Below are 14,173 nucleotides of genomic sequence, written 5' to 3' on the forward strand. Positions count from 1 at the left end.
TCAACAATTTAGCAGGAGTATACAAAAGCGCAAATACCTCCATAATTAAAGCAGCTGGTGAACAGATATTTGTAAATTTGGTTGGTCCGGACACTAAACCAAAATCAAAAAAAAAAATAAAAATTGTGCATAAGTTGCAAAATTTTAACGCACGTAAGAAAATGAGCAGACCAAAGTTGCAACAAAAGTTCTAACTTAGATACAGATAACGAGATAAAGATTAAAATTTATTGTTTGCAAGCGATTAAGTTAAAAACATCGACATGGCTAAGACTAGGCAAATCTTTAGAATTGATGAATTAATATATGAACCATATATATTATTCAATAACTTGTAAAAATTTTCCGCTGTCATACATATCTCAGGCATCATTATTTCATGTATCTTTAACACAAATTAGCAATTTGGTATATGTATGGCTTACATTTCTTTGAGACCACCTTATCCTTTGCTTGTGATAAACCAACATAATCTGATGAGGGAGGATACGCAAATGGCGTATCACCAAAATTGAATTTCAATTCTGCATTCTAGTATGAAAAATGACTTCTATAAAGAAAAGGCAAAACTCCAGTCTTCAGTTGTTATAAGCAATGCAATGAGAAGAATGTAACAAAGAATGAAATTCATAGACAATATAGCAAAACAACTTCCAGTCTCATGCTTTTCTTCACACTGGACTAAATGAGCACACAAATTTTACAATCTTAACTTGATCAACTCCAATTCAACTATCGTATTTTCTCCAACAACGCCCCTCTCTTTTAAACTCGTCTTTCTATCAAACGCCCTCCCCCCTCATTGGGGGTTGTTGTTAATAATGATTTTTATTAAGAAATTCTTGACATTTTCTTGATGCTTTAAATCCAAACAAGATTTAATTCACTTTGATGACCTTGTAAATATTGGGAAAATATAAAAAATAAAAATATCTGATATAAAAAACGCCTCTTTCTAATAAACGGCCCTGCTAAAAATCTTGAAAAGTTTATAAACACCCAGGGCATTTGTTCGGGAAAATACAGTAATAAACGGTTAATAGAAATTTGTGAAGCATAATACATGAATAAGACTTAGAAAAGCATGCAATGTATAGATTTTTGTATGTACCTACGGACCTACAAAGATTTTTTGTATGTACCTACAAATATGCACTAAACTAAAAATTAAACCAAATACCATTTTGTCATTTTTAACATAACAATCTGATATACCTTTAAAGTCACTGAAGCAAAAAAAGCTCGTTCATACAAATTTTCATCAATTACAAATGCTCGACCAAAGTCCTGACCTAAAACAATTGGGTACAGTAAATGAATCCTAAATATTATATTGTTCATATACTTTTTAATATTTTCTTCAAAAGAATGTCGTTCATATTCTCTTATTATAGAACATAATATTCTTTTTAAATTACAGATTGCTTATTTTTGTTTATTTTTATTTTATTGATATAAATTCCCTTTCTTAAAATATTATAATTTGAATCAGCGCTTTTTTAATGGAGATGATACTTTTTGTTTTGCACTAAATTACAGACTCAGCCTGGAAGATGAGGCCTTCCATATTTGAAAGATCGTTCATTATCATTTTATAGCTTCAAATGACATGAGGATGCATTGATTATGTGAATATTTTGTAAATAAAATGAGTTTATTACCATCCCCCCCCTTGTCTTTCGTTTGTGGAAGTTGTATTGCCTTTGATGGGTGGTTTTTGACTTGGTTTCATTGCTTGTTGATGACCAAACTCGGCCTGAACCCGCAAAAAGGACTGAGAGAATATTTGTTTTATAAAAACAAAAATCAGCAATATCACTGCCCAGACTTAACCTAACTGAGGCGCTTGACAATGGCCTAAACCTAAAGTTACCACCATGTGGAATACATTCACATTTGAGGAATCGTTGTGCAGTTTATTCCCACAACTGCAGCTCAAAAATGGTGGATCAAGTAAGAAGAAAAATCACAACTTCTTGCTAAGCTGTCTGAGCTTAGCAAGCTCTAAATGTTTATTAAATTAAATATTGAGTTTTTTGAATTTTTATTGGTGCATTTTAAGTGTCCAAATTTGTGTCAAATATTCTCTCTCACGGTGCACCCAACCATGATGGGATACCAAACATCAATAATTTATATGGTATAATAGATCTTTCATAAGGAAATTGGTAGTTGCTGCGGATCCTGAAATAATCTCCTTGGTGTGTTCGAAGGAGACATATTATTTAAGCGGCAAGGACAGTACAATAAAAAAAGTGAATACTGTAATCCTTGGAATGAAGGCATTAAAGTGTTTTTTAAATTCTTTAATAGAGTCTATACAAGCGTCGTTTAAAAAAAAGAATATAAAAAGGGATATTTAATAAATCTTTGAAAAAAAGAAATAAAAAGTTTCTTATTTATATTGATGTTATGAAAGTGTGGTATTTATTTCTCAAGATGTTGTGTCAAAAAAAAAAAAACTAACCATTCTTGCTATATTTTATAGTTCCAAATTCAAGGTTTAAGTAGCAGCCAAGGACATCATCTTTACCAAATGGCTAAAAAATATTTCCAATGTTAGTCTTTAGAAGTGACACTACATTGCCGTCTCTAACTATATAACATCATCATACCTTTCCGTAGGTATCAAATTGCTTCTTATGAGATTTTTTGCCGGTTCCACCAAACCCATAACTTTCACCATCAATTCCTTGTATTAAAATTAAAATTAAAATGAAATATTATTACAAACAGACAAATAGCATATTGAGGAAAACTAACTGCTTTTTTAAAAAAATAACTTAATGGTGGGTTATTTTCACTTATTTCGTGGATTTCGACGACTAAATTGACAAAATTAAGCACCACTAATAAAGTATTCTTCAAACTTTTGCGAAATTAATACCAGGATTGTCACTGTTATTCTAGAAAAAATTATTTGTTTGCTGTTTTCTGCCCATCCTTCACAATTTCTAAACGTCCACAAAAAAATTTGGATCCAGAATATTTGAATAGCATTTCTACTTTCCTAATATTTTGCCGATTCCCGACCCCAAAAGAGTTAATTACTGATCCAAATTATTTTTCTATAAAGCAAAGCTAAATAAGAATATGGCAAACAAATTGATAAGAAAATGAATAATCAAAACAGCAGTGTGCTGAAACTGCACACTTTAAGCAGCTACCATATTTGTTTACATATATTTGTATGGTTGTATATACACTGGTGTGTTTTAAGCTAGCAAAGATGGTGCCTGTTTTTTTGCTGTGACTGTTGTGGAGCAGCTTACATTGATCTATCTTAAAATAAGCTGCTAAAGATATACTGAAATTTGGACAATCAGTCTGATTGGAAAATCAGACAGAAAAATGATATTTTTTTTACCTGATAACAAAGTCTGCTGACCTTTAAACTAGTTAATAAGGCCAGTGGAAAAATCCACTTATGCAAAAAGAAACAAAAAAGGTCCAATGCTCAATTTTTTGTAACTGTTACATTGTGTTGAGCTTGAAATGCTGATCAAGAAAATGTATTATATGTTTTGGAGGAATGGTTGAAGAGATATCGGGAGTTAAAGGGTTTTTGATAATGTTATTAACCCGCCTATTCCAAAACGGGTGGGTGGACCTAATTTTCCATGCAGGAGATGATATCAGTTTTTGTTGCCGTTTTCAAAGTTGTTTAGCCTTAAACTTAAAAGTGTAATGCAAAATGACACTTGTTTGCTTGTCCCAGGCCTCTTAATTTTTTGCTGACGAACTCATAACTTCGGATCTGCATGTTGGTTTGCAATCAAATCTTGTGAGTAAAGATATAGGGTTTATACAAGCTTACCCACAAAATTTGAAACCCTAACCCTAACCAAGTTGCAGATCCCGAGTTATTGAGTCGTCAGCAAAAACATAAGAGGCCTGGGATGATAAAAAGACTTGTTAGCTAACTTTTTAAGCTCTATAATATAAGTCCAACATCATTTTATACCTCGGGTTCCCTTCAATATACTTAATATTGTTTTAACGAAAAAGCTTGGTAAATTACAGAAAAAAATATAACAGTGATGTTTTATGGACCTTGTTAAAGAAAAGTATGCAAAACCTAATGCATTTTGCAAAAGTCACAGACAGACTGATGGAAGTTTCATATTATTATAAGAGATGATAACCTAATTAGAAAAGAAAAAATATATTATTTTATTAAATAAAAAATTAAAATTTAAGAAGTAAAAAAATACAAAAATTTCCTAATTTTTAAATAAATCCCTGTAAAATTTAGCACACACAAAATTTATTACCAATAGATAATCTTGTGAGTTATGAAAAAACACCATGATTTGACTCCTTATTGAAAATACTGAAGTACATAGGACTTTGATAGAAACACAGATGGATGTTGGTTATCAAAAAAAACATCACTGCCACTGGGCCTAAATTAACATATTGCAATTTGCAATTATTAAGAATAGAAGACAGGCGTTTCACAGAAAATTAATAAAAACCTTTTAAGATATGTCTGATAAATCTTTTAACATAATTGGCTAGAAAGACCTTACCAACATCTAACACTGCAGAATCTGTTGAAAATCCAATACGACACAGCCCTTCATCTGTAACAGTTGCTTCATAGTAATAATTCCCTATGAAATTATCAGAAAAATAATAATAATTTTGATCAAATGCTTAGGACATTTCATAAGAAGAGGTTATTTAAAGGTGTATTTATCTATCAAAAGGAATTGTAGTATCTCCCTGATCAATGTCAACATCAAATTTAAGCATGATAGCATATGCTAGATTAATCAAAGTACTTGAAAATGTTTTTTTTAAACTTCAATATTAAGTCTGTGAGTATAGAGGAGCAAAGATCCAATATGAAAAAAGCTTTTAAGCGTAACAGTTGCACTCTTACTAAAATTACTATTAAATTACTAATTATGCATACATACCTTTTGAAACACCATAGTTCGAACGAGCACCTTGCCATTGTTTCTGCTCTCGTGCTTGACATAACAATCCATCTTCAGATATTGCTATGTAAAACAATTATTATTGATTTAGTCTAATGATATTGTGGAAGATCTCACAAAGGGATTTTTTAACAAAAAAAATCGTTAGTAATAAATAACTATGACACAATGTGCTACATAATTGAAAACTCTAGCAAGAAATAGATGAATGTAAATACCAAAAGAGGGGTCTCTATCAAATTTACTCATTTCCCATTTTCCTAGAAAAAAAAAGTTATTTTCGTTATCTTTAATATAATCCAGATAGACACAATAAAATACAAAGGCCTAATTTCGATAGTAAAGGGTTGGAAACCAATTTATTGAAAGTCATTCTGTGAATGGAAAAATAAAGGACTCTGAAAGGCTAAGCGCTTGGCTAAATATAAGGTTGGTCCATTTGTTCTGTTGGAAAAATTCAGACAAAGAGATGTACATACATAAAACAGTGGGTAACTGAACGCTTAGACATTAATCCTGTCTTCTGGTTTATGTTTTCTGTTAATACCTAAAGAAAATCTTTTTGTTTCTTTTTTGTGTTTGGTCTTTTTTATAAGAAATGAATTTGAAAAATCACTCTAAATTTGTTTCAGACAGGGTGAATACTCCAATACTTGCAAAGGCACATATACTATTTTATCTTTTACCAACTTAAAACTTTGGTATTTACTTCCCAAATAGTCAAACACAAATTATTTCAGATAAACTTGGGAACTCCTTATTGGAGTGAATGAATATAATGTTAACAGTTAAATAGTAGAAATTAAATGCAAAGCCTAACTGATAGATGAATTTTTTACGATTTTAGTTGAAAAAATTAGTTAACATGAAATGTTAACTATACTTTCAGGCAGAGTGGGATTCAAACCCAAGTACTTCAATCTTCCCAATTGCAAGTAACAGCTTTTTTAGGACTCACGCCTTAACTGTGGGCGTATCTCATTTTTCGGAACCAGCACACATTGATAGACAACAGAAGTTCAAATCCAATATTCAGCACTTTATCAACAATGACTTTCTGGCCTCTGCAGCAAATGTTAAACAAAGTGATGGCGTATTTCATTAAATTTAATGTTATCCCCAATGATAAAGTTCTAACTGCGTTTATATTGTTTCCAAAGAAAGTGGGACAGATTTAATAAAAAGCAAACACTTTAATGCAAAGGCAAAGTTTGATAAATTGTTGTACACATGTCAATACAAAAACTGATTGAACTCATAACATTTGTACCCCTAAAGGATATCCCAAATACACCAACATACTTTTATTATTTGAGCATTTTTGTTAGTGTTTTATTTCTTCTGCTTTTAGTTTATTGTTTTTGCCTTATACACATCTTCCCAACCCAATTCTCAAGCAAAAACATTGTATGTGGCATCAAAAACAAAACAAAAAATGGTTTCAAGAAACGGTATTTAATACACATACATAGATTACTATATTAGCTTTTATGTGTATGACTATGTACAAGAATTGTTAACCCCTCAAAGATATGCACAATCAAAACAATTTATGCATCTTTATTCTGTGACAATTCGATAAAAACATTGTTTCCACCACTGAAACTAAAACTTGTTGGCGTTGTGGATATTCAACACATAAGACCATAGTGAACCCCACCTATCTTATTTTAAGAGTACCCCGCCATCATTTTGAGGTCAAGCTATCATCTCTATCCTGTAAGAAGTAAGGTAAACGCCCTATTAATTTGAACTTATGTTCTGAAAAAATATATGGAACCTACCAAAAAGTGATGTTAAATATTAGTTACAAATCTTTACATAAAAATAATAGTGAGAAAAAGTTTTAGCAAATTAAATTGTACTATTGACTGCTTTTCATAGGCATCAAATGTGACTAAAATACCTGGCATTTTTGGAACTTTAAGCAACATTTCTAATGCATAGAAGTGTCTCTACCTTTCTAACTTTTAAAAAATTTTCACAAGCTTAGTTTACTGAGTTTATTGAATCTTTTCATAATTGTTAACTTTGAGAGCAGAAAGATGAATTTAGATATACTAATGAATAAACAGAGTTTAGCTTTTAAAAGAAAGAAATAGAAAGTGGCTGTAAACTAAACCAATACAAAAAATAATCAATTGCTGTTTCACAGCTAAATAGAATAAAATTTCCTCCCTATTTTGCTTAACCCCACCCTTTTTACAGGCAAATGTTCACCCCCCCTATTTTTCCAAAAATTCAGAAAGGCGAACCTATGATTACTTGAAAGAAACCAATAAACCAATAATTAGTATACTGAAACGTTGTAAACAGCTTAAAAAATTCAAAGTACATTAGTAAAAATACTGTACCTTTAGTATTGACATTCGTGCTTTTCTTTCCACCTTTAAATGTAACAAGATTCTCATAAACAATTTGAATAACTGGTAAACAAAATGCCTACAAAGAAATTAATAAAAAAATTATGAAATCAAGAAATCAAAAACATTTTGCTGGATTTAGGAGATGGGAAATGCACGAGAAATAACAATAATGATAACATTTCCTATTAGATAGAGTAGTAACAGGTGATATATTAGCTTTAAAGGCGAACCATACAGAGAGATGGTATATATATATATAAAATCATTTATACATAGTCCTTAAATAACAAATTTCTGCTAATTAATGCAATGTGTGATATGCACAAACAATTAATAGAAATATAATATCCTTACTCCTGTTTTGCCACTTCCAGTTTCTGCAGCCTAAAACAAATAATGAAAAACTGTTTAATCTGTAGAAGTAAATAAATCAACTAACCTTCAAAATTAGCTAAAAAATTCATCTACATATTATTGCTGAAGGCAGAGTCGTCTGAAGAGGCAATAATTTACCAATGCGAATAAGTTAATGGTTGGCAGTTTCACAGAAGTTTGGTGAGTTGTGTGTAATTGCACATGCGAATTCTTTTTATTTGCATGGATAAGCAACCAAAAATGTAACAAGAAAAATATGATTGTTTCTTAAGAGCGTAGTTGAGTTGCATCATACCGTAGTGTATGAATCATTTACCGAATATTAGCGAAAAATCAATTGACAAATTGTTTAAGCTAAAACTGCATAATTTCAGCTATTTTTGAGAGCAAAATATTGAAGGGAAGATAAAGGGCTTTAGTACCATTAAAACATCGCCACCACCAAGTATTAAAGGGATGGCTTCTGCTTGAATATCTGTTGGAAGCCTAAAAATAATACAACAGACAAAATTAACTACTGTGCTTAAAGAAAGAAGTGTTTATTCAAGTTTTTAATTATGGATAAAAGGGAAGAAGCTAAGGAACGCTATAACCATTTAATTAGCCTTTGCAGAAATGATGTTCTAGTTGGACATATACGTGTAGACGTTTTAAGTGCATGTTATTATTTCATCAAAAAAGGTACACACAAAAAAATAAGAGCAGTTACTACAGGAATAATACTACTTACACTGATGCTACTTTCCCGTTTTCAACCAAAAATTCCGTTTTCGTACAAAAACACAAATATTAGAGATCAAAGGTTACTGACTCATAGATTCACGTTTTTGTATTTTTATGCGTTTTCATTGGAAGTGTAAAATCATACTCAAACTATAATGAGTATAGTATAATTCATAAAATTCTATACCTTCCTTCATCACTGATGTGAAGCCTGTGTCACACTTATAAAGCACATGCAGAAGCAAGTGAAGTAAGCATGCTCAGTTAATGCGAAGCAAGAGGTGAAGTAAGTAGCTCACAGTGTTGATTTTGGGATATTTGTTGTTAAAAAAAACGACGGTGCAAGCGACAAGAAAAAACTCTAAATATTTCAGGGAAAGTATGGGTTTGCGAAATTTTTAAGCATCGTGAACAACGTAGTGTTTATTTCAAGTTAGAATGTTATATAATTTTTTAGCAGCCTGAGTCTTTCCAGTACCTCTTAAATGTTATTGGTCCATCGACAGCAAAGAATGATAGTCGATTTAAAAAAGCTATTTCTCCTGCTGAACAATTATCCTTAACAATTCATTATCTTGCCTATGGTAACAGTCATTAGTCGCTATCTTTTTTCCTACTGAATTGGTCGATCTACCATATGCGGTATAATAAAAGAAAGATGTATTGCTATATGGGATGTTCTAAATGAACCGTATTTACGTGTACCAAGCATCACAATGACTGGAAAAGAATCGCTGATAATTTTGAAAAGATTTGGAACCTTCCACACTGTCTAGGTGCAATCGTTGGGAAAAACGTTACTATTAAATCACTGTTAAATAACAGATCCCTATATTTTAATTATAAAGGGTATTTCAGCACTGTATTGATGGCCACATGCGATGCAAGATATATCTTTACGCTTGTTATTGTTGGCAGTTATGGATCAAACAATGTTACTCGTAACATTGTTTGATCCATAATGATCTAGGGTATCACAATCAGCAATAGAAGTACAAAATGCTATCAAAACCTACATTAACTCAATGGAAGGCTCGGTACCATGGCAGAAGAGATATACTACAGTGACATATTGTCATATTAAAGTTGTATTTTCTGTTAAAATATTAAATATAACCTATTGCATGCAAAATCTTAAATTTATTATTGCCTTTGTCCTGTGTGGTATTGCTGAAATAAGTTCCCGAAATATTCATTTTGGCCATTTTGAAGAAGCTGTGTAAACGACATTTGTTGATTGAAAACTGGACTTCCAGTGTTTATTTCTCCTTAAATGGGGTACTTTAGGTGTGGTAGGTGTCTGGGAACAACTCTGTAAATGCAGTGTTAATGGCTGTGCAGTGGGTGCGGGTGTGGAGAGCATAAATCCAGCGGGAGATTCTTCTTGTCGTTGTTCGAGGAAGAACTTAAACATTATGTTATCAATCTCATGTTTCGCCAATAGCTTCCTGTTACCTCATAACTTTCATAGATTAGCTGTTAGAAGCTCCCCGTACAGTGTGTCTTCATCTTTCAGATTTGCTGGGTTATATAATCTTTTTTCAATTGTCCTCATTTATTGTTTATTGCAATCATGTCAGCCTCGTGGAAGAAAATTAATGTTTTACAAAATTATTTTACATCAAAAATAATATTTAATTAGTTTTGCGCGTTACCTTGACCTCTTCCTATATTTATTCCTGCTGGTAACAGATGAAACATTTGAAGCTGCCAGTGACACGAAGGAGGCGCTGTCATCGATATTATCATCAACATCGTCATTAGGTTGCTCCATCATCATCTCTTGTTCATCCCTGTTCTCTATTTCAAATTTTGTTGAAGTTCTTCGTTCTGAATTATGAGGCTCAAACCAAGCTAAATATGGAAACATTTCTGACATCTTCCTTTTTGACATCTTCCTTTCCAGCCCCACTTCGCATCCCTTCTTTTACTTTGCGTCGTTCATAACCATACTTATTTCTAAGGTTTCTAAAAGCTACCTAGGCAGTTTTACCTATAAAACAAAACAACTGCTCAAATGCTCACATATTTTCAAGTATGTTAGCTATAAAAATAGGATTTCTCAAATTACCATTCTGTAAACCTAACTCGGAAGCAACATCATGCCAAGGTCAGAATCTTTTGTTTTTATCTTTGTGGTCTTTTTTCTGACTTATCATACAAAATTGTATATTTCCTGAAAACTTCGGCAAGTTTTTCATCTGCCATATTTGTTGTTTTGATAAGTTCTGCTTTTTTGTTTTTGTTTTTTACCATTTGCTTCACTTCTGCAACTTGCATTACCTGCTCACACCATAAAAATCATTAAGCAAGCATAAAGCAGATGCAGCAATGAAGCAAGAATATCAAAATTTTTTGATATTCTTGCTTCAACGTTGACTTCAAGTGTCACGCTTGCTTCACTTGCTTCAGTCATGCTCACATTTACTTGCTTCTGCATCAGCATCTGCATCTGGTTCATAGGTGTGACACAGGCTTAATATAAAAAAAACAGCAATTGGTGTTTCTACTGAAATTGGTTGTCTCATTTGAGTAGATTCTATTAACAAGAAGGATCAAAGAATGTTACAAAGTTCCGTGAAGCTAGTTTGTGACATTTTTAAGTTTTCTTTCCAATCAGAAGCTAGAACAGAACCGTTCATGAAGTTTTCCCACCAAGCTGATGTTCGCCCTGTTTTTACCCAGCATCTCTGTGGTTGCTTTTTTTAACCATTGACTAGACTCGTTTATTCTCAATCAAAGACAATAATCGTTTATTGGTTTTCATTTGTAGTTGTCTGTTCCTTATAATCAGACACATTAACATCAAGTTCAACTGGGCAGACGCGCAAGCAGAAACAAAAATGTAAGAAAAATATTGTAATAACTTTTTTCATCCTGCAAATCCTGTTTTCATGTGTTTACACAATGTAAAAATATTTGAAAACGAAAAACTAAACGAAAATGAAAAAAACTTTTTCAGATTACATTGTGTTTTCAAATTTATGCGTTTTCATCAAAATTGTACCTTAAAACGGATAAATTTTCGAAAAACGTGTGTAAACACAATCTGGAGAAGTTTTTATTTTTAGTAACATGACTCATGAAAATGGATAAATTAGCATCAGTGTAAACGTAGTATAAGACAAAGGGAAATTCAGATTTGTGGTACCAGCTAAATTAATTTTCATTACATGTTATTAAAGAACTTTCGAGATTTTAGAGAATAAACATGCCAAGCAGAAAGATTACCACATTAAAGTTTCCTTATTACAAAATACAATAACAAAGAGAGGTTTTTACACTTTTTTAAAATAAACACCTCCTCTAGAGAAGGGTGTCTATTAGGGGGGGGGGGGGGGATATATTTAAAAAAGTCAGAAAACAAGGGATCATTTATTTGAGCAGGCATTTAATAGAAAGGGGGTTATTTGAACCATTCAAGTATGTATTAAATCTAAAATTTCAAGTTTGTTTTCCAGAAATTTACTTGTAAATACATTTGTATAGGATCTATTTGAAGGTGTAGCTTGATTTATACATCAATAAGTTGAGCATATACACTATCACTGATGACAGAAATTTGTTTCATTTTTTAATTTAAACACTATAGCATCTTTATGCGACATAATTAAATCAGAATAAAATGTTATATACCTTGCAGCTTTTAAAATTAGCGTCAGCATTTCGCACTGCCGATGTAATTGCCGACGTAAAATACAAAGAAACCATAGTTACGTTGGCAAAAAAATTTAAGACGTAAATTTGTTGTGAATTTTTTAAATAACAATAGTTTTTAATTTGTTTGAGCTACTCCCACTACAAAATAATTACATTCGATTTTCAGTAAGTTAAGCCATTATCACTAACTAAAATCACTCAGGCTACAGAAATACTGTGGTACCATTCGATTCGTAGTTATAATCGAAAAAATTGTATATCATATTAAAAAGAAGTTCAAAAGTTCTTTCTCCCACACGACACAACAGGCAATAAGTCAGCCCTGCCCTCGGTTTTTTTAGGAGAGATGTTCTGTGAAGACTTTAACAATTGAGTCTCCTGTACAGTTTTGCTTCATATTAAACTGTGCCGGTGACAAGCATTTTTGAAGCATGTCACCGGCGACTTCTGCGATATACAACCTAATGATGCCCTAACCTAATGAGTTCATCTCAAAACATAAAAAGCCAGTTAGCAGTGAAATATTAACCATAACGAAAGGTAGGAAGGTATGTCAATCCCATTTGTCATCGTCTTAGGAGATCAATGCATCGAATTTATGTGAGGTCTGGACCTAATAAAAAGTTAATGACGAAAGTTATTGCCAGCTGTAAAATTTCACTACAAAAAAATATTGCCTACGCAAATATTGTCAGAAAAGGCATAAATAACAAAAATTACTTCTTTTTGTCAGGGTATCAGAACATATTGTTGGAGAAAATTGTCAGCCAGGCAAAAATAAACCAGCCAAAAAAATGTAATTTTTTTTTGATATACAGGTAAAAAAATTTTCTCCAAAAAAGGTTTATGATAAATTTCAAGACTTGTGTAACAATTAGTTCAGTTTGTTAATCTTCCATTCTAGGCAATTACTAATAAGAATCAATTGGTGGTGGGGTTTACTTGTGTTGAACCAATCTTGCTGGTGAAATCATTGTGTTTATAATAGTGGTATACATTGTGTTGTGTGTAAATCAATTGGGTATATTTGGTGTTGCGTTATTAGGAGAACTGTGAAGATTACCTACAGGTTAGTCATATACATATTGCGAGTTTAACAAATGGTAGCAGAGGAATAAAATTGCAAAGTATCATAGAGAAATGTCGAAAAGTTGGGTGCCCCCACCATCATTGAATACAGAGTCCAGTTACAAAGACTGGAAAAAAAAAGTTCAAATATGGCAAGCACTCACAGAACTAAAGGCGGAAAAACAAGGGCCAGCTATATTCATGGGTTTGAAAGGAAAAGCTAAAGAAGCAGTATTAGAATTGAACAAATCAGTGCCACAACTGGGTTAAAAGCTATTACTGACAGATTGGACAAAATTTACTTAAAGGATGAAAATCAAACTGCGTACCTGGCTTATGAAACCTTTGAAAAATTTAACCACCCTCTGAGATGAGCATGAATGATTACCTTATAGAGTTTGAACGATTATATCACAAAATCCAAGTTCACCGTATGGAATTCCTGATGGAGTTTTGGCATACCGAGTTTTACAAAGCACTAATCTTACACCAGAGCAGCAACAGTTGGCTAGAGCAACTATAAATGAATTACGCTATGATTTAATGGTATTACAGTTAAAGAAAATATTTGGTGATACTGTGGCCTCATCTGTGTCAAATGATGCTGTAAAGATAAAGCCTGTTTTACAGGCAAGCGCAGATTCTACGGAGCAGAATTACTTCACCAAAAGAGGTGGATATCAGTGTTCAAGGTTTAAAAGAGCTGCAGCACCAAATCAAAGATATGGATGGAGGAAAACCAGATCCAGTAACAGAGTAATGAATCTGCCTGATGAATTTGGAAATATTTCAAAGTGCAATATTTGTCAGTCCATTTATCACTGGGCTGTGAATTGTCCCCATTCTTATGAGAATCAGAAGTCTGAAGATGTAAAAAAGGAAGAGAGTCGTTCAAAAGTTACATTTTTTTTCTAAAATTAAAGAAAGTGAAATGCAATCCCTTGTTGGTGAAACTTTGTCATGTGCAGTTTTAGACTGTGGTTGTACCAAAACAGTCTGTGGTAAGAATCGGTACCAATGTTTCATTGATAATAT

General features: G+C 32.2%; 1 protein-coding gene across 3 annotated transcripts in view; it reads right to left on the reverse strand.

The window, feature by feature from the left end:
• LOC130614029 (ATP-dependent RNA helicase DDX1-like) overlaps positions 1-14,173 on the reverse strand; it is a 37,618-nt gene that overhangs the window by 13,489 nt on the left and 9,956 nt on the right. For all 3 annotated transcript variants that reach the window (XM_057435418.1, XM_057435419.1, XM_057435417.1), the window contains 11 exons: positions 8,110-8,173; positions 7,667-7,696; positions 7,301-7,388; positions 5,165-5,206; positions 4,926-5,009; positions 4,533-4,616; positions 2,616-2,692; positions 2,468-2,540; positions 1,216-1,292; positions 426-531; positions 38-93 (listed from right to left, as the gene is read on the reverse strand). In XM_057435418.1, coding sequence (XP_057291401.1) covers positions 38-93; positions 426-531; positions 1,216-1,292; positions 2,468-2,540; positions 2,616-2,692; positions 4,533-4,616; positions 4,926-5,009; positions 5,165-5,206; positions 7,301-7,388; positions 7,667-7,696; positions 8,110-8,173 — 781 coding nt within the window. The remainder of the gene's footprint in view (positions 1-37; positions 94-425; positions 532-1,215; positions 1,293-2,467; positions 2,541-2,615; positions 2,693-4,532; positions 4,617-4,925; positions 5,010-5,164; positions 5,207-7,300; positions 7,389-7,666; positions 7,697-8,109; positions 8,174-14,173) is intronic.

This window comes from Hydractinia symbiolongicarpus, chromosome 11, assembly GCF_029227915.1.
Source record: "Hydractinia symbiolongicarpus strain clone_291-10 chromosome 11, HSymV2.1, whole genome shotgun sequence".
NCBI classification, from domain to species: Eukaryota; Metazoa; Cnidaria; class Hydrozoa; order Anthoathecata; family Hydractiniidae; genus Hydractinia; species Hydractinia symbiolongicarpus.